This window comes from Passer montanus, unplaced genomic scaffold (assembly GCF_014805655.1).
Source record: "Passer montanus isolate IOZ18808 unplaced genomic scaffold, ASM1480565v1 scaffold12, whole genome shotgun sequence".
Taxonomy (NCBI): Eukaryota; Metazoa; Chordata; class Aves; order Passeriformes; family Passeridae; genus Passer; species Passer montanus.
In genome coordinates this window covers 9,144,102-9,165,097 of record NW_024358722.1, presented here as the reverse complement: position 1 = coordinate 9,165,097, position 20,996 = coordinate 9,144,102, and the positions used below count along the sequence as shown (strand labels likewise).

At 38.5% G+C, this 20,996-nt stretch overlaps 1 protein-coding gene across 4 annotated transcripts in view; it reads right to left on the bottom strand.

Moving 5' to 3' along the window:
• The window catches only part of THADA (THADA armadillo repeat containing), a 150,919-nt gene that overhangs the window by 58,659 nt on the left and 71,264 nt on the right, over window positions 1–20,996 (bottom strand). For all 4 annotated transcript variants that reach the window (XR_005626409.1, XM_039698016.1, XM_039698017.1 and 1 more), the window contains one exon: window positions 1,392–1,507. Coding sequence is in view for 3 of the 4 variants with exons in the window: in XM_039698016.1 (XP_039553950.1) it covers window positions 1,392–1,507 (116 nt within the window). In the remaining variant the exon portion in view is untranslated. The remainder of the gene's footprint in view (window positions 1–1,391; window positions 1,508–20,996) is intronic.

Here is a 20,996-nt window from a genome sequence, read left to right as displayed (position 1 = left end):
AATTACATTAAAAACTTCATTAGTTGGTTTCTTCTACATCTGTCACCTTGGACAGAATGCTAATTTCCTATCCCCTTCTATGTGACTCATATTTCACATCCCTCAGTTGTCCTTTTTCCATTATTAAAAAAATTAATCTCAGCCTATTTAATCAGTCCCCAAGTAGAAACTGTTCTATACTTGTCAATCTTTATACTGCTTCTGACTCCTACTGTATCTTCTTTGGGATTTACACAATATTTAAATACACAACACAGATTAATACACAAACACAGATGGGGGGTTTTCTGTGTTTTTCTTTATTTAATTACATTTGCCCCCTCCCCTATTGGGCATTCCCAAGAACAAGATTCTTTTTCAAACAAAGAATCTGCTCAGTCAACCACTCTTTCACCAGGAAAACTCCAGACTTTGTTCATGAGCACCATTTTCCAATTATTTGCATCAAGTTTTATCTGCCATACTTTCACTATCACTCTTTGAGGAGACATTTCTGTAATTCCCAAAGATCAACTCTATCTTCATTACCCCAACTCAGTTAACACTAATAGGTTTTCCCTACCCACTAGACACCCCTCTTCTCCAAACCACTAAGGATTTTGGTTTTGATGATCAGAAAATGACTCAGGTTTTATCAGAGATCCACACTAGCTGCACTGGTGGCCTCATACCACAGTGCAAAATGCGGGACATTCCCAGTTATCTGTCTGTGCAAGGACTGGTGCCCTTGTTCACAACTGATTCCTTTAGAGTTTTGGGTAGGGGTTCTCATGGATAGAAATTCTCAAAAGCAATTGCTGAGATAAAGTAGAGAAGGAAAGAGGGAAAGAAAGACAGAAAGAGGAAAAGAGAGAGGAAATAAAGAGGAAGAGAGGAGAAGAGAAAGAGTGAAAGAGAAAGAGAGCAAGAGAGCTCGTTGGTTAGTTATATGTAGGTTCACCTGAAGATGAACTTACGAAAAATGTTTCCCAATCTATCTTGGATTGTTTGTGGGCAGCTAAATGCTTTTAGTTTAAACAACTGCTATGACATTTTCCCACTAATTTTCTGTAAAGGTCAAAATCAGAAAAACAGTAACATAAAAACCTCACATATGCGGCATATTCTTCTTAGCCAAGAAGCACCAGTTATCCTCAAAATGTCTTTTTCTGTAGGAATGTTCATTCACAGTTATTTTTTTTCTTTTATGACTAGACTACAATGTTTTTCTATCTTTGCTTTTGGAAAAAAAAATTACCTTGATTAAAAATCAGCAAGTCAATAAGGCATCTAAATTTTTCATATTTTAACACAAACAAACCTTGCATAAAGAATAACTTAAAAAATCCACCAAGTCTTCCATACATTAGTAAACCGTGTTTATAAATCAGATATTTTGTGTTCTATCTTACCTTTGAGCCAGCCAGATCTTGGCTCCCATACAGGTAATGATGTCATGCAGTCCCTGCTGGAAGTCCAAACTAACACACTGGTTTGATTCTAGGTACGACTGCAGCAAATGAAAAACCTAAATTAAAAAAAAATAAAATTCAAATGAAGAAATTCTAGCCACTGCTTTTCCTTCAAATAAAGATAAGATGAAACAGTCACTTGCAAAATGAACAACCATTACTCAAATAAAAACATGTATTCACTTGGCCTCACAGCAGACAGAATCCTTAAATACTTAAGTTGCCCCGTCTTTAAAACTCATTTTTCACACAAAACAACAGAAAGTGCTGGAAGATATTGACCTCCATGAAGTGACCAGAAGGCAGCTGGAAAAACACCACTCCTCTGGTCTTTTTCAACTTAAGCTTCTCTCAACTTTCAGCTTTTTGCTGTGCCATTTGCTCCCCAGTGCCAGCACAACTGCCTGGGGAGCGGACTGGCAGCCTGGCACACTGGATGGAGCAGGGCTGCTCACACTGTGCAAGTACAACCAAGGAGCCAGGGAGGGGAATTACCATCCATAACCACTCTGAAGTGCTGACAGAAAAGTATCTTTATTCCTGCTCTTAAGAACCTTCATTCCAGGCGCCAGTCAAACAATGTGGCCAGCTGAGTTTCACAGAGCAGGGAGACGCTCACATTTTCCCTTTCTGAGGACTGAGCTGCTGCACTGGGGTTCGGCACTTTCTCCTCCAGAGTTTAATGAAAAAGACTAATAGATGTATCCAAGCCTTAATGAAGGGAAGAATTCAAAGTACCAGAATAGAAAGCAAGACTGTAGCTTTCTGGTCAGACAGCCAAAACAAAAAATGTACGTCCTCAGAGACCCTCCTTGCTATTTAAAAACAAGTTTTTCCCGGTAGCATTGAATATATAGAAAAGTGTTAAGAAAAAAGTTTTGGTTTTTTTTATTTTTTAAATAGTACAGTCATCTATGCATGAAATGAAAATATTGGGTAGGATAAGAAAGCTGATACCAACTGCACAGTGGAGAGGGGCTCTCCAAGCCCAGCCCCTGTAGTGCCCATCCTGCATGCGGCGGAGGGTGCATGACACACACTTAACACAAGTGACACCACCCCTATCATCCCACTTGGTTTAAAGTCTTCCCACTCACACACAAGTGAACAGGAAACACCTAGGTGAGATAATTTTTAAAGGGGAGCTACATGGAAATGCATGTTGCACTAGTGAAGCCTAATGGAAAAGATCTTATTCAGCATTGCCTTACAGCCTCAAAACTGGAAATTCTGTTCGCTTACATAGCTAAGTTACAGAAAGGGCTTTATGCAAATTGAAAAAGTACATCCCCCACTATTTACTGAAACTGACCATGTGCAGAACTTAGGAAGCTTAAGAGATACTATCAGACCATTTTTGAAAATAGATATTGTGAGCATTTGATATAGAGACACTCTTGATATGTAAGAGTATTAGCATTTCATACTTGCAAAGTGATAATTTAATGAGTAATGGATCAAGCTGGGGCCTTCACTCTGGGAAAAGAAAAACCTTTGTATGCAGACTTTTAGATCTCAGATTGTGATTTCCCACATTCCAGCTGTCACTTGCTCTGGGGTTTCTATTTTTTTGTTTGTTTGCTTGTTTTGGAAACACAAGCACTGCCACATAGCATTAACTTGACACAATTTCATCTGGGTTATTTTTTGTGAAATCATTCAAGTGGAAAAACAGCTGCAGTTGTTTCAAATAAGCACAGAAACAGAAGAGATGTCAAGAGACTATCTAATCCATACAAACACTGAGGCATGGTCTGAACATTCTTCAATGAAACAAATGCCTAAGTGCCCTCATCCTGAAAACAACCAAGAAAGCAGATTCCAAAACACTTGTATGCAACTCCTCTAGTCTTTCACCCTCAAAATCCAAGCTCTTGAGGTAAGGTGTTCCTGTCTGCTCCCACTGCTGCCCTCACAGGAAAACAACTGTTCTCTGGACACTATTCAGATTTTTTCCTAGTGAGGCACTTATTAAACACAGAGATCCCACTGGGGCCCTTTGAAAGGAAAAATGAAATAAACTCCTGTCTCCCTTTGTCAGCAGGTGCTCTGTAGGCAAGACACATCCTGGAGAAGTGGCTTGTCTTTCATTTTTTTAAAATCTTCTGAAGTCCTCTGAACTCAACATCATTTTGTTGACAGCATCTTTCTACGATGGCCTTTCCAAGATATTTTTGAATCTTTATCTTCCATTTCCAAGATCTTTTGAATCTTTAAATCTTTACCTTTTCCTACAAAACACTTTGCAGAAGTGCAAGCTTGCTAACATTCTGAAGTGTCACCAGAGATGTATACCTTGTCTTCTTTAGTCTGCTCTTTCCTATGCAAGTGTTTGCTTATTAAAACAGTTTACGTAAGTACCTCCTCAAATTAACCTTCTTCATCAAAACCAATGCACTAAGCTTCCACTACTAATAGTTTCTCTATATGATTTGTGGCTTGCCCTTAATGCCTATTAAGTCATAGACACGACAGAAGAAGAACGAAAATGGAAAATAATATTTATGCAGAAGCTCTTATTGCTTTTTATATCCTCTGCTAATTGAAAACCATTTGGTGCCTTAACCTTTCCAATTTTTTTCTTCTGTGCTTGTATTCATTTCCAGGAATGACAATGGATTTACCTCTAAGCAATAATATAAAATCTGTTACACAATTATGAAGGGGCCCTCATAGTTTTTCCTAACAGCTTAAATTAATGTAATCTCTTCAGCTCTGAAAACAACTCTTGAAGTGCCTTCTGTGTAGATGCAGAAGTAGTTTGATAGTTCAAGCTAAAGGTCTTGACAGAACTGTGTATACTAAGGAGACAAAATGGTGGATTTAAATTTGTCCAGGTAGGGAACTCAGTACTGAAATGCAACCAAAAATCCTATGGAGTTAATTCTTTATTTGAAACAATCCTTTCAATACAGATTGGTGGTAAAAATCATGGGACATAAGCCTTATTTGAACAGTAGAATTAGAAGGGGCAACTCACGTGAGAATTTGATGCACTCTTGAAAAGTGCTTGCATCCATTAAAGAAAACGTTCAATTATAATTTAGCCTGTTCTGACTTTTTCTGACATACACAGAATCCTGATTTTATTGTTATTTCACTGCAAGCCCTCTGTCTCTTATTCAGGCACCTTCACCATATTTTAGACACCTAGAAAGCTCTCCCCACAAAGAAATTCTGTTCTCAGCATGAGATTTTAGAATGCCTAAGCTAAAGTGGAACTCGTAACTAACATTAGCGTGTTTTATACAAAGCCTTCCTTTATGTAAGCAAAAATCAGAGACAACCAAACAAGCAACGTGTAAAAGTTAACCTCAGTAGCTCTTCCCTTCCATCACTTGTGATGTGTCATTCTTTGGTTTCCATGATCTAAGACTACAAGCCAGGCAATGAGGAGTTTGCCAGTTTGCATGAGGAGGTAGCAAGTTTTATGAGACTGTTTGATACAGCCAATAAAACAGACAGGCTTTCCAGTGCATGGCTCTCCTCAAGTCCAAAATACTACATTATTTAAAATCCTCTGCTGAATTCCTCACACATAAATGCAGTGAAGTCATGGTGTTCCTTGTGTACGTAGCATTCTTTTTTTATTACACAGAGGCAATATAATGATTTTCTTTCTGGTAGTTTAGCCAAAGATTTGCGCTATCTGTGGAGGAAGGTTTATGCTGGCTGACAGTGGCTCTCTTTAATGGATACAACACTTCACTGTGACAAGGTTCTGTGGAATCCTGCATTAAAGACAGTGAGTTCATGGGTGCCCAGAAACCTTTTCCTCCCCTATGCAGGCTTTTTAGGAGCCAGGATAATACCCCAACAGGACAGCAGAGACTGTCCATCAACCTGGACAAGAGTTGTTAAAACAGTGCAAGCCATGGGAAGTCCAGATACTTGGATACATGATGGGACCTGAGACCACTCAGTCCACAAGGTTCTCACTCTGAGTCAGCATGTCCTAAGCTGCTGCAGGCAAAAACCACCTGGATGGAATAACTACTTAGTGCAAAATGGACAAAAAAAACCCAAACAAACTCCACCAAGCCAGCCCGGGTGTGACACTATATCCTAAGGAGAAAAACCCAAGGACTCAGAATGCCAAGGAAGCCACGTTCTTCTCTTCAGCCATTCCCAACTTCCAGTACCTTCCTTGGAGTTGTCAATGTTTCACCCTGGTTTTTCATCTGTAGAAGCCTCAAGAAAAGGGGAAAAAGCAGAGAAGTGTGGGCTAAGGAAGAGAAGAAAAGGAACAGCCAGCTTGGTTCCCCGCTGGTCATTCAGCACACACATCCTTCTGGCCTGTTCACATCCATCCCCCATCCAACAGCATGCTTTCAGATGCAACACTGTCACCCTGTCCTCATATGAGAAAGTTGAGTGTTTTCTTTGTACTCAAGCAGGCCTTAAGACATAACATCTGCTATTTTCTAAGTGTTCATTTTGGATGATTAAGTGAAAAAAATTCACATTGCTTTTTTTAAAAATAAAAACAAATACTTAAATGATTAGACATCAGCTAAGTTAAAAATGTAAATCAGCAAGAGACATTTTTTCCCCTACACTAACTTTCATATGATATGATCATTATCTTTAGCAGCTCTTGTATCAGCTTGAATTGCTGGGAAATGCACAATTAAAATAATGAAGCAATGTAGTGATGGAGGAAAACTTGTATCAAACACAAAATTTACCTATAGTGCAAATCTATTTTGGTGGCAAAAGTTCTCCTGCATACATACAGAGATACTGCAAATACAGCGGAACCTTTCAATAGCCAGGAAGTTGATCTAGCATGACACACTTTGTAACAAATTAAAATTAATCTTTCATAGCATTAGCACTAATTTTATAGGAGGTACTAAGGTTCCTGAAATTCATAATAAACTTTAATTTCCAGCATAAAACAATCATTAGGTGGATACCTGGTGTACGTGAGCACATGTCTGCATTTGAAAGAAAGCACAGCCTTCAGCATGTTGCTGCACCAAGTGCCTTTTTCAAACAATAAGATTTTCCAAAAACAGGTTATCCAGTTCCACCTTTCTCTGTGAAGTAGCAACATTGAGCTTTCCTCCCCCCTTAAGATGACCCAAAGCAACAAAATCCTCTTCGTGCATGCCCTCAGCTATGTTAAGTATACAGTACAAATATTCACATTCCTAAGTGCAAAACTGAAACAATGCTCCCAGTGTTCATTGCAGTGCTCGCTGGGGGGGAAAAAAAATACAAACCAAAAAAACCAAACTGACATCACCCGAAACTTAACATTCTCAACACATATTCTTTAACTCCCTAAAAAAAAAAATACAAAGAATACAGATGTTTCAACAGCTGAAAGGCTGAAAGAAAACACTGTGTAAATACTCAGCTTTCAAAAATATGCCACTCACCAAGTTATGAAGGTTGAAGTAACATGGGAGGGCAAAAAAGAAAGAAAGGCGTTTGCAAAATAGCAGCAGTAAGAAGATTTACTGAGCTAAATGTAGGTTTTCTGAACAGTCCCATCAAAAGCTTTCGCCCGAGTATTAACATGCTAGTAAAGAAACCCTCAGACATAATTTTTCTTTTCTTCTCTCATTTAAAGGCAGACAAAATTTTATTCTTCTTCTATAATAAATACAACTGCCAAGTTATCTCTGCATTCTGAAACTTAGGTCGAATGTTTTTTTACTACAACCATGTAGATAAAAACTGGCAAGCTGCTGTGACAGGTGAAGGCATTTTTGCAAGTATGATAAAAAGTTCAAAGTTACAACAATTAGCTCTAGGGAAAAACAAGTCTTAGAAATCCCTTTTTTTTCTTAAATATGAAAAGTGCCAGTGTGGTAAATATAATGGGACTAAAAATCTCATCTACCCCTCCCCGTTTTTCAGTAAGATACCCATACAAAAATAGATGGGAGAGTTTGTAACTATCTGCTTACCACCCTGCTCTGATAAAAATTGGTATTTGTAGAAAAGAAATATAATGTTTTATCACCAGAGTATTGTATGAACACGGTGCCTGCAGTCCATGCTGATCTCCCAGACAAAAGCAGCCAGGCACATTGCAGATTTTAAAAGGAGTCCAGAACCACAGGGCACAAAGGTGCTGCACCAGGTACTGCTGGTGGCACCCTGTGCTCTCATGACCCAGACTCTGTCACACTGAGGTTCAGCAACTCTGTGGATAGATCATCTCAATTACAGTCATTAAGGATTTTCTTCACCTGAGGTATTTAATTATGAGATAAATTTTTATCTGGAGCTTATGGGAGAGAGTAAATATTCTGAATTTATTTCTCCATTTAAATGGCAATATACTGAAGAGGAATTTCAAATGTTTATCAATTCTATTGCCACCCTCAAACAAATGTGCTACAAAAGCCATCATTCTTCTTACTGTCCTAGATCATTTAGATATACCAAATCATTATAGCATCACCCCCTTTGTTCCTACCATTTCCTTTCTTAGAAGCCTTTCATTACATAATAATAGTTTCACAACTAACAGATCAGATTATTATTTCTGCCAGAGATACATTATGTGATTGCATCCTTATCGCTTCCTTAAATTTGTTTTTGTATGGACTAATAAATGCAGTCTGAGGTGCAACAATTTCCTTCTGCAAATAATTTTATGAAAACTCTATAAAATCTTTTTCTTTCTTTAAAGCAACAGCTGGCTCACAATTAAATTTTCCCAGAATTTTAGCTTTGCTTTCTCAGCACATTTCATTACCTAATTACCCCATTTTGCTTCATTATTCACAAGAAATTATGGCACTTGAATCCTTCTTCCAAATACAACCACCAAAATTCATGAAGCTGGGTTTATACATTAATGAAAAGTTGTTTTGATTAAAATGAAGGCAAGCATGTTTGGATTGAATTAATAAGTTTAAAAGGCTTGAAAACATCTAAATTAATGAATACAATATCAGTTAACTTTGTATAACTCAGCAAGAATAGCACAGCTATTTAATAATCTGAAAATTATGAATGTGGCACAACTAATGAAAGTTAGAAGATGCTAAAAAATAGCAAAGTTGCTTTCTTCTCAGTGACAGACATATATCACAAAACATCCCTCAATAAAAATGTGTTCTTTGTATTTAAGATGAATGTATTTTTGCCTAAAACAAGCCCCCCAAATAAGTGAAATTTCACAGATCAAAATTCTTGCAATACAGTTTTTAATAGGTTTTTCCCCAGGTTTTTTTTCCTATTTCAGTCTGATGAAACTGAATTGCAGCTTAAAATTTGTGTATGTGACTCAAAATTTTCATTAGGAGAAAACAAAACAGTGAGAAGTTTGCTACCAGGAAACAGCAGACTCATTTTACTTGGAAGACCCAGCTGAATCTTCTCTTAGAAGTACACAGTTTGCCTATTCATACAGAAACCCGACAAGGTCTCACTTCATCATTATTAGGACTTTTTTTAGCATTAGGATTTAAGCTGTTTTTAAGCTGTCATTCAGCTAAATGTACGTACATGTGCTGGGCAGAGAAACCCAACCAAAAGGACGGGCGGGCTGATGAGCAAAGAGAAAACCCCAATAAGCAGGCAGGGCTAAGAAAAGGCAAATCTGCCTGACAAGTCAAAGAAAGAGAAGATAAACCTGAGTGGGTCTCACACACATCCTCCTAAGCAGCCAGCCTGACCAGAGATGAAAGGGGCTACTGTGGAGCTGGTGGCATTTCCACTCTCTGCAAACACCCCTATTATCTTCCCACAATATGTAACTAAAACCTGCAAGTCTAGAGAAATGAACAAACCAGGCTGGTGGGAGCAGTTTAGAATTGTCCTCAGCCTGCATTTCTGATCAGAACAGCAGGAAGGATACAATGAAGTCAATGAAGTCTCTTCTTCCAAATCTGTACTCTGTCATCCTAAAAACCCACCCATCATTGTCTTAATCCAGCTACCTCAAAGAATATAAAGCTGCACACATACACACTCCCAGCTTCCTTTTCCCTCTTCCTTTTTTTGGAGGGGTGGCAGTGAAACAATTTGACATTCTTTTTTCCGAGGCTATGTCTTTGTAACAGCTCTCTCCCACATACATACCCACATGAAGGAAACAAATGCAAACAAAAGACCAAGGCACACATTCCTGTTTACTGAGGGATATTTACAATTAAGAGGAATACTGTCAGCTACCCCACTGATACAAAGAAGCTGACATGGTAAGAGACACAGTATGAACATGTTTATCCAGAATGCTCAGAAGGACACTGCCACTTGACCCCGCAGCTCTGCTGGTTTCAGCAGAGGTGATCTTCTGCCTCAGGAATGTCTGCACTAACACACAAGCTGAGAAAATAATTAGAAATAAGCTAAATCAATTTGATGCTTTTAGTTCCCAAACCCACATTATAAAATAAAGTAAAGCTTGCAGCTACCGAAAATTATCTACTTCTCTCAACTAATGATTTTAAACTTACAGAGGAAAAAATATACATATATGGGTCTCTCTCTAATGGAAGAAAAATATTCTGTATTTTTAAAGTCTAAGGAATAATGTGACATATGAGAAGTCCAAGTACAGCTCACTATAACCATGGTAATAAAGTAAAAAAAGAGGTGATGTCTTTTAAGGTTGTATTACAACTTCTGAAAGCTTTTCCCCGTTCGTACATTGTCGGTCATAACCTGTGACTGTACACGTCTCCACGTGCATGAGGATCAACTTCCATTACTACTTATTTACAAGAATTTTGCCGTTCGTACATTGTCGGTCATAACCTGTGACTGTACACGTCTCCGTGCATGAGGATCAACTTCCATTGCTACTTATTTACAAGAATTTTCTCACCATTAATGGCTCCATTTGCATCTGAGGAACTCAATATTAGCAACTACACTCTTTTGTTTGAACTCTAAGCCAACATTTCAAAGCCTCCTGAACTTAGGCAAGATTGATTGCTCTTCCATGGCAGGGAATACTGCACCTCTGAGTGCAAACAATAGGGCAAATGTTCCTCCCTTAAGGAAAACTCTCACCCAGTTAGATGCAGGTAACAAAGGGAACATCGGGGGCTACAGCTATGCAGACCCATCAAACACCACCCATGTTGGTGCCCAGACTCCCAGCTCAAATGCCAAACTCCTCTGACACACAGCAACACAGCTGAATGCAAGTAAAGCTCACAAGAATTTTCCTCTGTCAAAACTATCGCTATAAAAGGGAACATACAACTGAAACATGCAATAAAAGTAACTTTATGTCTAGACAGCACAGCTGATGGGTGGGCTTAACTTGCAGATAAGTTAAATTGAATTCCAAGCATAAACATTAATAATGGGTTCAGCTTTACAAGGGTAATACATAAGAAAACTGGAAAAAGGAAGGTGCATTTAATGCAAACTCTTTTTCTTTTTTCTTGTTTTATTACAGTAACATCTAGAAATTAATTTGTGTGAGAGGATCCTACTTAGCTGTAACATGTGAGAAAAAAGACAATCTTCAACCCAATAGCCCTTCTGTATTTTCAGTCTCACTGGACTACAAGGCAGCACTTGAATTCCAAGCATAAACATTAATAATGGGTTCAGCTTTACAAGGGTAATACATAAGAAAACTGGAAAAAGGAAGGTGCATTTAATGCAAACTCTTTTTCTTTTTTCTTGTTTTATTACAGTAACATCTAGAAATTAATTTGTGTGAGAGGATCCTACTTAGCTGTAACATGTGAGAAAAAAGACAATCTTCAACCCAACAGCCCTTCTGTATTTTCAGACTGGACTACAAGGCAGCATTGTTCAGCCCAGGTGTATGTGGACACAGCCACTTTCCAACAAGGAAGATCATCTGAGAGGAAAGAGGACTGGCTCCCTGAAATACACAACATCTCTTTACTTATTTTCCCTGAATGATGCAGAAATAAAGCTTTTACTTATGTAATCACATATTGTTTCTCAATATGACTCCCCTCTCCTATATTATAAAATATTTTAGAATAAAGTCTTGTAGGCAAGGAAACAGAGGTTAAGTGATTTATTTGAAAAACACTAAGGATGCATCTCAGAGACAATTCAGATCCTGTAAGTTCCAGTTCATAGATAGTAGGCATGTGCATGAGAATTTATGGGAGGAGAAAAAAATGCCAAAACTCTGTTTTACGTATACTCTTTTGGAAGCACTTGGCTCTTCAGAAAACTCAAGAGGGAAGAATACCTAAGTGTCAGTACAATATAGATGGTACAATCAAAACTGCACCGAAAATATCAACAATATTTTCTCAGAGTTCGGTCAGTTTTGGACCACTGATTTTCCTGAAGTTTCTGAAATTACAAAGTTTATAGGACCATAGAAAACTCACAATGAAGCTTAAACTACAGCAAATACATGAATCATGCTACTGCTGAAGATCAGCAGATTTTTGCCTTACACATATGGACAAGCTATTTATGAATTTTCACTTCCCATCAGGCTCAGCATGATGTCAGCTTACAATAACAAGTTAATGTTAATGTTTTCCAGTAATTTCCACAGTGCCATTTAACTGCAAGTGCCCCAGCCAAGGTAAACTTAAGGGCAAGGAAAGGGCTAACTGCATAATCAGAGAGCAACGTTAATGAATTTTTCATTTCTGCTTTGAACATTTGGAATTCTACCTGCAATGTATTTGCCTTTTGTTCCCAAAGTTTAATCTCACTAGTCAGCTGATTACATCTCCCCCAAATGGCTCAAGTATTCCTTCTGATTTTAATTAGTGACAATGCTTCATCGCCTTGTGGATTTTTTCCCCAGACAAACAAGCATCCTACGCTATTGCAGCAAGTGCCAAACTCAAATCTATCAAACATTTTCCAAGCTCTAGCAAGATCATGCTCATTTTACAATCAGCAGCACCACAGCAGGTGAGCACTGCCTCTGAATTCACCAGTAACAGACAATATCCAAAACAAAACGATGAAATTTCCTGGGGGGGTCTTCTCTTCAGAGAGTCAGAAAGATCTGTTCTTTATTGTTATTCTTCCCCCTTCTCTCTTCCACTTGCATGCAATTGATGTATTTTTGACATAAGGGAATGTCAACAGCAACAGTTTTTATGTCAGAAAAGATTTTTTTGAAAAGCAAATTCTTCCAACACTTTCCCTTACTCAAGACCACCTTCTCCAACATTTGCACATGTTTGCCTTTGATTTTATTATCCCAGAGGAGTACAGCTGTCTCACTGTGTCTAAGAACAGTTTTTTTAAAGTCACTTAACCCTCCGCTCAGCTTTGGATATTGAACTGCACAGAAGTTGTTGCCTTCTGAACACACTGGTGCCAGTGGTAGATGTTACCATGCCCACCACCTTTTTGACACCACATCCTACTGAAGTTTGACAATTTCAAACATCCTACCCAGGTTTCTAATGAAAGCAAGCTCCCCATTCCCTTCAGTCACATCAATTAGGTTAGCAGAGGCCTGATATTGAAATGGGAATATTTAAATTTATTTAAATAACATCCAAATGTTTAAATCTTGTTTGTTTTTGCTGAAATGGCTCCAAGAGGATCACCAGCTGATCTGTGGCACAGCTGCAACACCCAGCAGCCAGAGGACTAGTGATGATCAGCTGCACGTGGACTGCTGTGCACAAGCTGTTTGCAGAGCACGAGCCTACACAAATCCTCTGGCATTAGGGCCTCAAAACTGGCAAGATTGAGAAAAAGTAGGCATCCACTTCACTAAATGCCAGATTGGCTCAAGGCAGCTGAAAACCACCCTGCATCAGTGATGGGAGGGACTATTAGGATACTTCATACCCTTTTTCATACAAATAAACAGCAAACACAAGTGGTAAGAGTATCTCAATGGGTTCTTCACTGTGTTATTCCTTTGCAGTCGGTACCAATGTGTTCACCTCCACCCATCACTCTACAGGCCATGTCCTGTCGCTTCTGTATTTTACCAGTGACTGCAAGTGCAAAATCACCCACTAAAATCAACAGTTGTTTCAGTTAACAGATTAAACACTTTATTTTACTACCTTTAGATAAACTAAACCAGAATCCAAGGAGAGCTTGTGGTTTCAAGTCACTTCACAGTTTGAATTTGGCAGAACAGAAGTGAGTGGAAAGCCCTGCTACCCTCACTTATGTTTCCAGCACTTTGTTCATCATCTCTGATACAAAGCAGCTAAAAGGTACCACACACTGACTCCTCAGCACACAGATCTTGTGTGCATCTCCCTTATCACCATTTTTAGAGAGGTGTCAGTTCCATACCCTGTCTTCAGTCCTGATCATAAAGTATCCACTAGTTATCAACAGACTATGCTGGGAATTGATGGCTTATATTGAAGAAATATTCCATAAAGCTGCATTTTTTTGTTTGTTTTTAAGCAGCAAAATTTACTACAGAGCTAGAACTACAATAAAGCACATGTAACAGTATGAAGTATGACTGCTTCATATAAACTCAAACACTAAAAATATTTTAATTTGGCAAAAAAAGACAACTAAATGAACTAGCAAGAACATGTCAGAAGTTAGGGAATCCACAGAGGTAGTTAAAGAGTCTACTGAAATTTCACAAAATTCCATGGTTTAACTGCATTTGGAAAAACAGAGTAACTTAATTTGAAATCAAGCTGCTTCTTCCCCTCTCCAAACACCAATATGCATTTTCTGTGCACTTGATCAATCTTATTGGCTTTACAATACATTAAAAATTATCAGCCAGCTGCAAAAGGGGAGCCCACCTATTTATAAATTTATTTACTTGATGCTAAGGAGAATGAGTTCTCCTCTAGTTACAGATAACAACAGAGTAAAAGCTCTTTTTGAACAAGCTAAAAGGTAAAAATAAAATACTTACTGGTGACATTACAGTTTTAACTACATAAAGTTCTCTCTGTGAAGAGACTGCCTTACAGACAGCATTGTTTACAATACAGTAGCAATACTAAGTATGAAAGTTTTGCATTAGAAACTGTGAAAGGAACAAAAAAAGTTCCTCAAATTTATTATCTTTGTTTTAGTTACTGTACAAATTGTGAAAATTTCATACTTGTCACCCAAAATAACCCACTTTATTCACAAGAAACCGGGCTAATTAAAGAAAAATACCCAAATCAAGTTTGTCTAATTCAGTTCTGTGACAACACTTCCTGCTCACAGCACTGCAATGGAATGGCATTGTCCACCGACACCTCCCAAGTGCTTTATGCTTCTATAATTGCAGCACTGCAACTGCTTTGAGGATTTTTTGTGGTACATAATCATGGTGCTGCAATTCTATTCAAAAAAGTTGTCTGTGTAAAACCCCAGGGTTTTTTTTATGTAGATAACCCCATTACAAGCCTCGTTCATGACTGAATGCAAAGATATACAACTGACTACCACCTTCTAAACCTTTCTTCCTGTTGTCATATCCAATCTTTATAAATACCACTGATATAAAACTGAATTAAAAGATAACATGTGAATGGAAGATTAATTCCTCTGAAAGGAAAAGGCTGATGGAAAACCATTAGCAAGACTCAGCTACTCAAAGAGTTGATGAAGAAAGCACTAAAGGTTGTGGTGGTTACAAATATCTTGCTTTCTGAGGAAATCTGATAGCCTACTGCACTCTGAGAGAAAAAACCCAAGAAATTACTGCTGAAATAATTTGAGAGCTGGACATGATCAGTTTAGGAACATTTGCAAGAAATCTTAAGAAACATTTAGGATGAAATCATTTATTTGGACCATGTGATCACAGAACTTCAAAAAACTCAACTTTACAGGAAATTAACTTCTTCAAGTGTTCACAAAGTACCACATTACACAAGACTGAAAACAGCTTTAAATGTCATTAGAACTATTAACTCTTGTGTCAAATTGAATTAAATGACAATGCTATATATTCAATGTATCTGTCTGAAAGACTAAATTAAGCATTTTTTTCTTCTCTCTACAATAAGGCTGTTCAGAAAAATGAAAAGCTATTAAATTAAAACAACTCTAAGAGCTACATAACTTTGTAATTATATTTCCTTCTTTAATACCGTGTCTCTATCACTTTTAATAATACTTCCTGTTTTTTTAGGGAAAACAATATTCTCCTTTTATTGCTAAAGGCAGTGTGATGTTTCAAAGATAGCACTTTTTTCCTCACCAGTGATCACTGAGTACCAAGAGGCCATATTGTGCATATTTCAAAACTAGTTAAACCTAAAAAGCTCATTTTGGCTTTCATGAGCTTTTTTCACTTCCAACAACTGAAGATGCTTGATACCCCGAGGTGATTACACCAAGTCCCTTCCTTTTGCAATGCTTCAGGACTTACCATGGGCTGCAGTTTTAGGCTGTAAGACAGTGTACACACACAGAGCATATGTTTTTTGTTAGATGTTACATCAGGAAATAACAAAACCTACCAAAAATCTGGCAGTAGTGTGTATATGTGAAGTCTTTTAGAGTGTTACTATGTCCATCTCTACATCTTCCAGAGCCTTTTTATGGAAGTGGGTAGTATTGACTAGATGGGAAAACAGGAGAATCACCAGAGCACACACATATTTTTATGCTGATATTACTAACTTTTCTATTAACATAATAACCTAAAAAGTATTAATCATGTAGCATGTTTCACATAACATACTGACAACCTGATTTAATCTTTCTTCCTTGTCTTGAGTTGGTTTGGGTTCAAAAGTGACTTCATTCCAAAGAGTGAAGGCTCTACCTTATTCTTATTTCTTATGGCACAAAATAATTTAATAGGTATAAAAATCAAGCATGCACTCAAGCATGGCTCCACCTGTATTTTCTGTGTAAAAAAAAAGTGAACATTGTGCTCTTTACATTTCCTCTTCTACTTGCCAGCAGTGTCTGTTTCACCAATGAAACAAGATGGACAGAACCTTGGAAGAATAAATGAAAGATCTTCTGCACTTTACAAATATAAGCATTTGTAATCTGTGAGATGTAAGTCTGCTATAGAAGTGTTTCATAGGGACTGAGAGAAATTGGCTTTTCCTACCTTACTGACAGAACCTTGGAAGAATAAATGAAAGATCTTCTGCACTTTACAAATATAAGATAAGCATTTGTAATCTGTGAGATGTGAGTCTGCTGTAGAAGTGTTTCATAAGGACTGAGAGAAGTTGGCTTTTCCTACCTTACTATTTTCTCTTTTAAGACTATAAATTTAGTATTATAATGCTAAACAAATGCATGCATTTGGACTGGTGAAAGGAAGAAAAGGTGTTAAGAGAATTCAACTATACTCAAATAAAACTCTGTATGAACTATAAATGCTCGATATCTTCCAGTTATGTCGGATGTTTTAGTGTTGAATTCATGAGTGATTTCTCAAAGTGAAAAGGAAGGCTTAATGTTGTCGATACATTTGCACCAAAAAAGGATGAATCAAATTTTCAAGATGTAAAGTTTTCCCAAAATATATCTCTGTCACAAAGACCTTTCTGCAGCTTTGAAAATACTTCTGTATTTGAGGGGAAAAAATTAATAACTATTGCTTATTTTTCAGAATAAAAACAGGCCAGAATGAACAATTACAATCTGCAGAGGTTACCTGCCAAATTGAGATTGAGACATTCATTGCAGATGTGAAGATGCACTGAATCTGAAGTTTACCCTTCTGAATAAAATCAATATAAAGATACATTTGGCCTGCATTTCTGACAGCATGGTAATTACCCCAGTGCAATAAGCAACAAAATACCACAACAGCAGCTATTCTCTAAGAGGATGAGGTCCAAAACAGAGAAAAAAAGGAGCAAACATGTGAAACCAGAGCTGGTGGGAGAGAGTTGATACTGAGGGTGCCAGAGGAAAGAGGGTACAGATAACAGAGGCACAAGCAACTAGGGAGGGCAAATAGAAGCACTTGCTGCTTATCATTCCTTCAGAAGCCTTATTAATTCTTTGGTTGCTTGAAGCTGTGGGGGAGGTTTCCACACTCCCAAATATCAAGGAGACTCTGATGATCCAAAGACAACTGGCACCTTTTATGAAGTAGAGAAAAGGAAGAATCTTGACAGGTGATAAATTTAGAAGCAGCCCTCACCCTCTCAGCATCTCCCCTTGCTCTCTTCTGCAGTTAGACCACACCTAGACTGTTTCCAGCACCTAAGGAAGGCTCTGCAGGGTATACCAACTCCAAGAGCTGCCTGCAGCTCCACTGGAAGCCATAATTTTCCATCACACAACTTAGTAATGTGGATTCTATCCCTTCTGGCCTTGCACAGGACCATCCCCCAGAGTCACACACCATGTGCTTGAGAGCACTGTCCAAATGCTTCCTGAAGTCTGTCAGGCTGCTGCTGTGACCATTCTCTGGGGAGTCTGTTCCAGTGCCTGGCCACACTCTCTGCTGTTTCCCTGACACCTCTCCCAACTCAGCCTCATCCTGTTTCCTTGATTCCTGGTCACACAAGCAAAGAGGCCAACACCTGATCCTCCTCTTCCCCTCACAAGGAAACTGTAACTGCAATGAAGTCGCCTCTCAGTCTCCTCTTCCCCAGGCTGAATAGACCAAGTGATCTCAGCCACTCTCATATGGCTTCCCCTCAATGTCACCCTGATTTTTTAAGATGTTTTAAGCTTTCTAATGTTTACATTCTTGTAATGAACTCTCTCACACACTTTATGTAAATAACTTATTATTTTGCATTCCTTTATAGAAGAGGAAATATTTGATAGATTGCTGGTTTGTCCAGTGTCATTGGAGAGGTGGCACTTGCACCCTCCAATCAATCCACTGTCACTTTTGGAAATCTATAAATGTTAGTCAGAAAATAAACTCTCTTTTTTACCTTGGAGCAACAGCGAGCCCGCATTGTGGTGTTTCGTGTCCTACAGTAATGCCTCAAGGCCCTTCATCAACCTCAGGGACCTCCTCTGGACACTCCCTTAGAGTTTCATATCTTTCTTACATTGTGTCACCCAGAAGTGCCCCAGCACTCAAGGCGAGGCTGTCCCAGCACAGAGCAGAGCAGGACAATCCCCTCCCTTGCCTGGCTGTGATGCTGTGCCTGATGCACCCCAGGACTGGGATGGCCCTCCTCGCTGCCAGGGCCCTGCTGACTCAGATTCCACTTGCCATTGACCAAGTGGAATATGAGTCAAGGTCCCTTTCCAAGGAGCTGTTCTCCAACTTCTTATTTCCCATTCTATACACACAACCAGGGCTGCCCTGTCCCAAGTGCAGAATTGGGCACTTGTCACTATTAAACTTCACAGAGTTGGTGGCTGCCCATCTCTCTAATTTGCTGAGGTCTCTCTGCAGGGCCTCTCTGTCCTCAAGGGAGCTGACAGCTCCTCCCAGTTTAGTGTCATGGGCTTTTAGTTGAGGGTTTTAGCAGAAATGCCCCGGACCTGGAATTATGTTGTATTAGACAGTGGAAAACAAACTGAGTTTCAGCAGAGCTTTGCTCCTCACACTGCCCCTGACCTAAAAGCAAAACATGCAGACACATCCTTACAAGGAAGGCACCACTCCTACTCCTCCAAACAAACTCTCCACTACTAGGTACAACCATAACACAGCTTCTCGTTGTTAATCACACACCCACATAAACTTTGTCCCATGTACTTTCTTTATGTCTGTGAAATGTCTGCACAACCCTCCCTACGCCTGGATATCCATTTACTGCTCTTTTCTGGCCTATGCATAAACAGCATTGGAGGAACACATCTACAGAGTATGTTCAAGTTCAGATTCAGCCATTTAGAGCCTCAGTAAAAAAAAAACCCACACTAAGTTAAACAGCCATGTGAAAAAATATTCCTAGAAAATTTTAGCACAACAATAACTACTTCAAAAATGCTGGTATTTAAAAATACTTCAATACATAAAGGCAAGAAAGAGCAGTAGTAAGAAACACTACTGAAAGAAATGCCTGTGACATACAAATACTTTAAAAAGCCAAAGCAATTAACATGCATTAAATTGGTTAAGACAGAGAAAGCACACTATGTGATTTGATGCATTAACACTCTTGATATCTATTTTCATACAATGGAAAAGTGTCTTATTTTGCTTTATTTTGTCTCACTTCTGTAGATTTTCACGTTTTTCCTCCTTTCTTCCTTTCAATTTTTTTGTTCCACTATTCAAGATTCTTGCATCCTGATCTTCAACATTGGTAAGTCCTTACTGAGTAGTTACCCACTTACAAACACGCTTCCATCTTCATTCGGTTCTCCCACCCAGCATTCTTTTGAAAGCCCATTTTCCCAGCTTTCTCTTCTGTTTGTGGAGAAGATTCTTCTCTTTTGTAAACAGGGTGAGAGAGCTTCCAAAAAACACAGAAGACACTTTCCCCTAGTTCTCTATAACCTGAACTTCTGAAAACACAGGATATAGTAGAAAGGCCTCACTGTAGGTAAGAATTTTACATACATCCTTAAGCAGTCAGCACTTATCATGGATGGGTATTTTTAAAAGTATATCCATAAAGTGTATTCAGGATTGTCTTTTGTTTGGCTCTGGAATTTTTAAAGACATGGTTCCTAGATCAAAAGGAAGGGAAAAAAATCCTCTGAGGGTTGGATGGAAAACATGTTTTTGGAGATGAAAAATGAACTCCATGGAGTACTAAATTAATCCACTGCACCACCTAGGAGAATATTATATCTTCAGTAAGCTTTACAAGTTTCAGCTTTTCCCTTCCCAACTGTAAAAACATCCTCTGCCAGTGACAGAGTGATAGGATTGCTTTCCTGACTAATCATGAGGGATACTTAAAGATTCATAATACAAAACAGGTGCAAGAAATATGCACAGAATGGAACACTTAAAAATTCAGACTTCACAACAGTTCAATTGTGTTCAGGGAGGTCTAAATCAAATTACTCAGCCAGCGTCTAGAATAGTTCAACTCTCTTCAGGAAGACTTCAGTAATGAAAAGTAAAACACTGTGCTGAAAGTTGTTTTTCACATACCTATCATTTAAAGACAAAATAATGTATCCACTGCGAAAACTGTACCTATAAAGAGGATTTCTCTTTGTTAACACCTAATCAAAGTTGTTTTATATAACCACATTCACAGATAGCGTTTTCAGTCATTGCACAATTATCCAGAAAAACAACTAGAGATGCCAGGTCATATGGATACATGGATGGCTGTAACTCAACACCAGACAGGGTACCTCAAATGGCCACACACACAGAGGCACCCAAAACTTCTGCTAGCAAGCTTGCAGGAGCTTTTATTCATAAAGGAGTGGAACTAGGTGCACTAGAACAGGAGGGCCAAAACATTTGCAAAGCAACCACTTACCATAATCAGAGTAACAAGTGTCAAAACCTAGGGTATGGGAGAGAGGGAAGCAGTGCATCCATCAAGGCATCTCTCTCCCTGCACAGAGAGAGCAACTGACACGCTCTCCCTGGCACAACCCAGAGTAACCATTATTACAGCTACCTCTCAATCAAAACAGTAGTTGTTTCCACTGACTGATGAATGTTGCTTATTCTCTACTAAACCAGGCCTTTTTTCTTTTTTTCACTAGAAAGAAGTGACCCCACAAGGTTTAGAACAACATCTTTGCATATCCTTAGCTGCTGTAGGAAGGACACAATAATTTTGGAGAAACTGAAGAGACCTA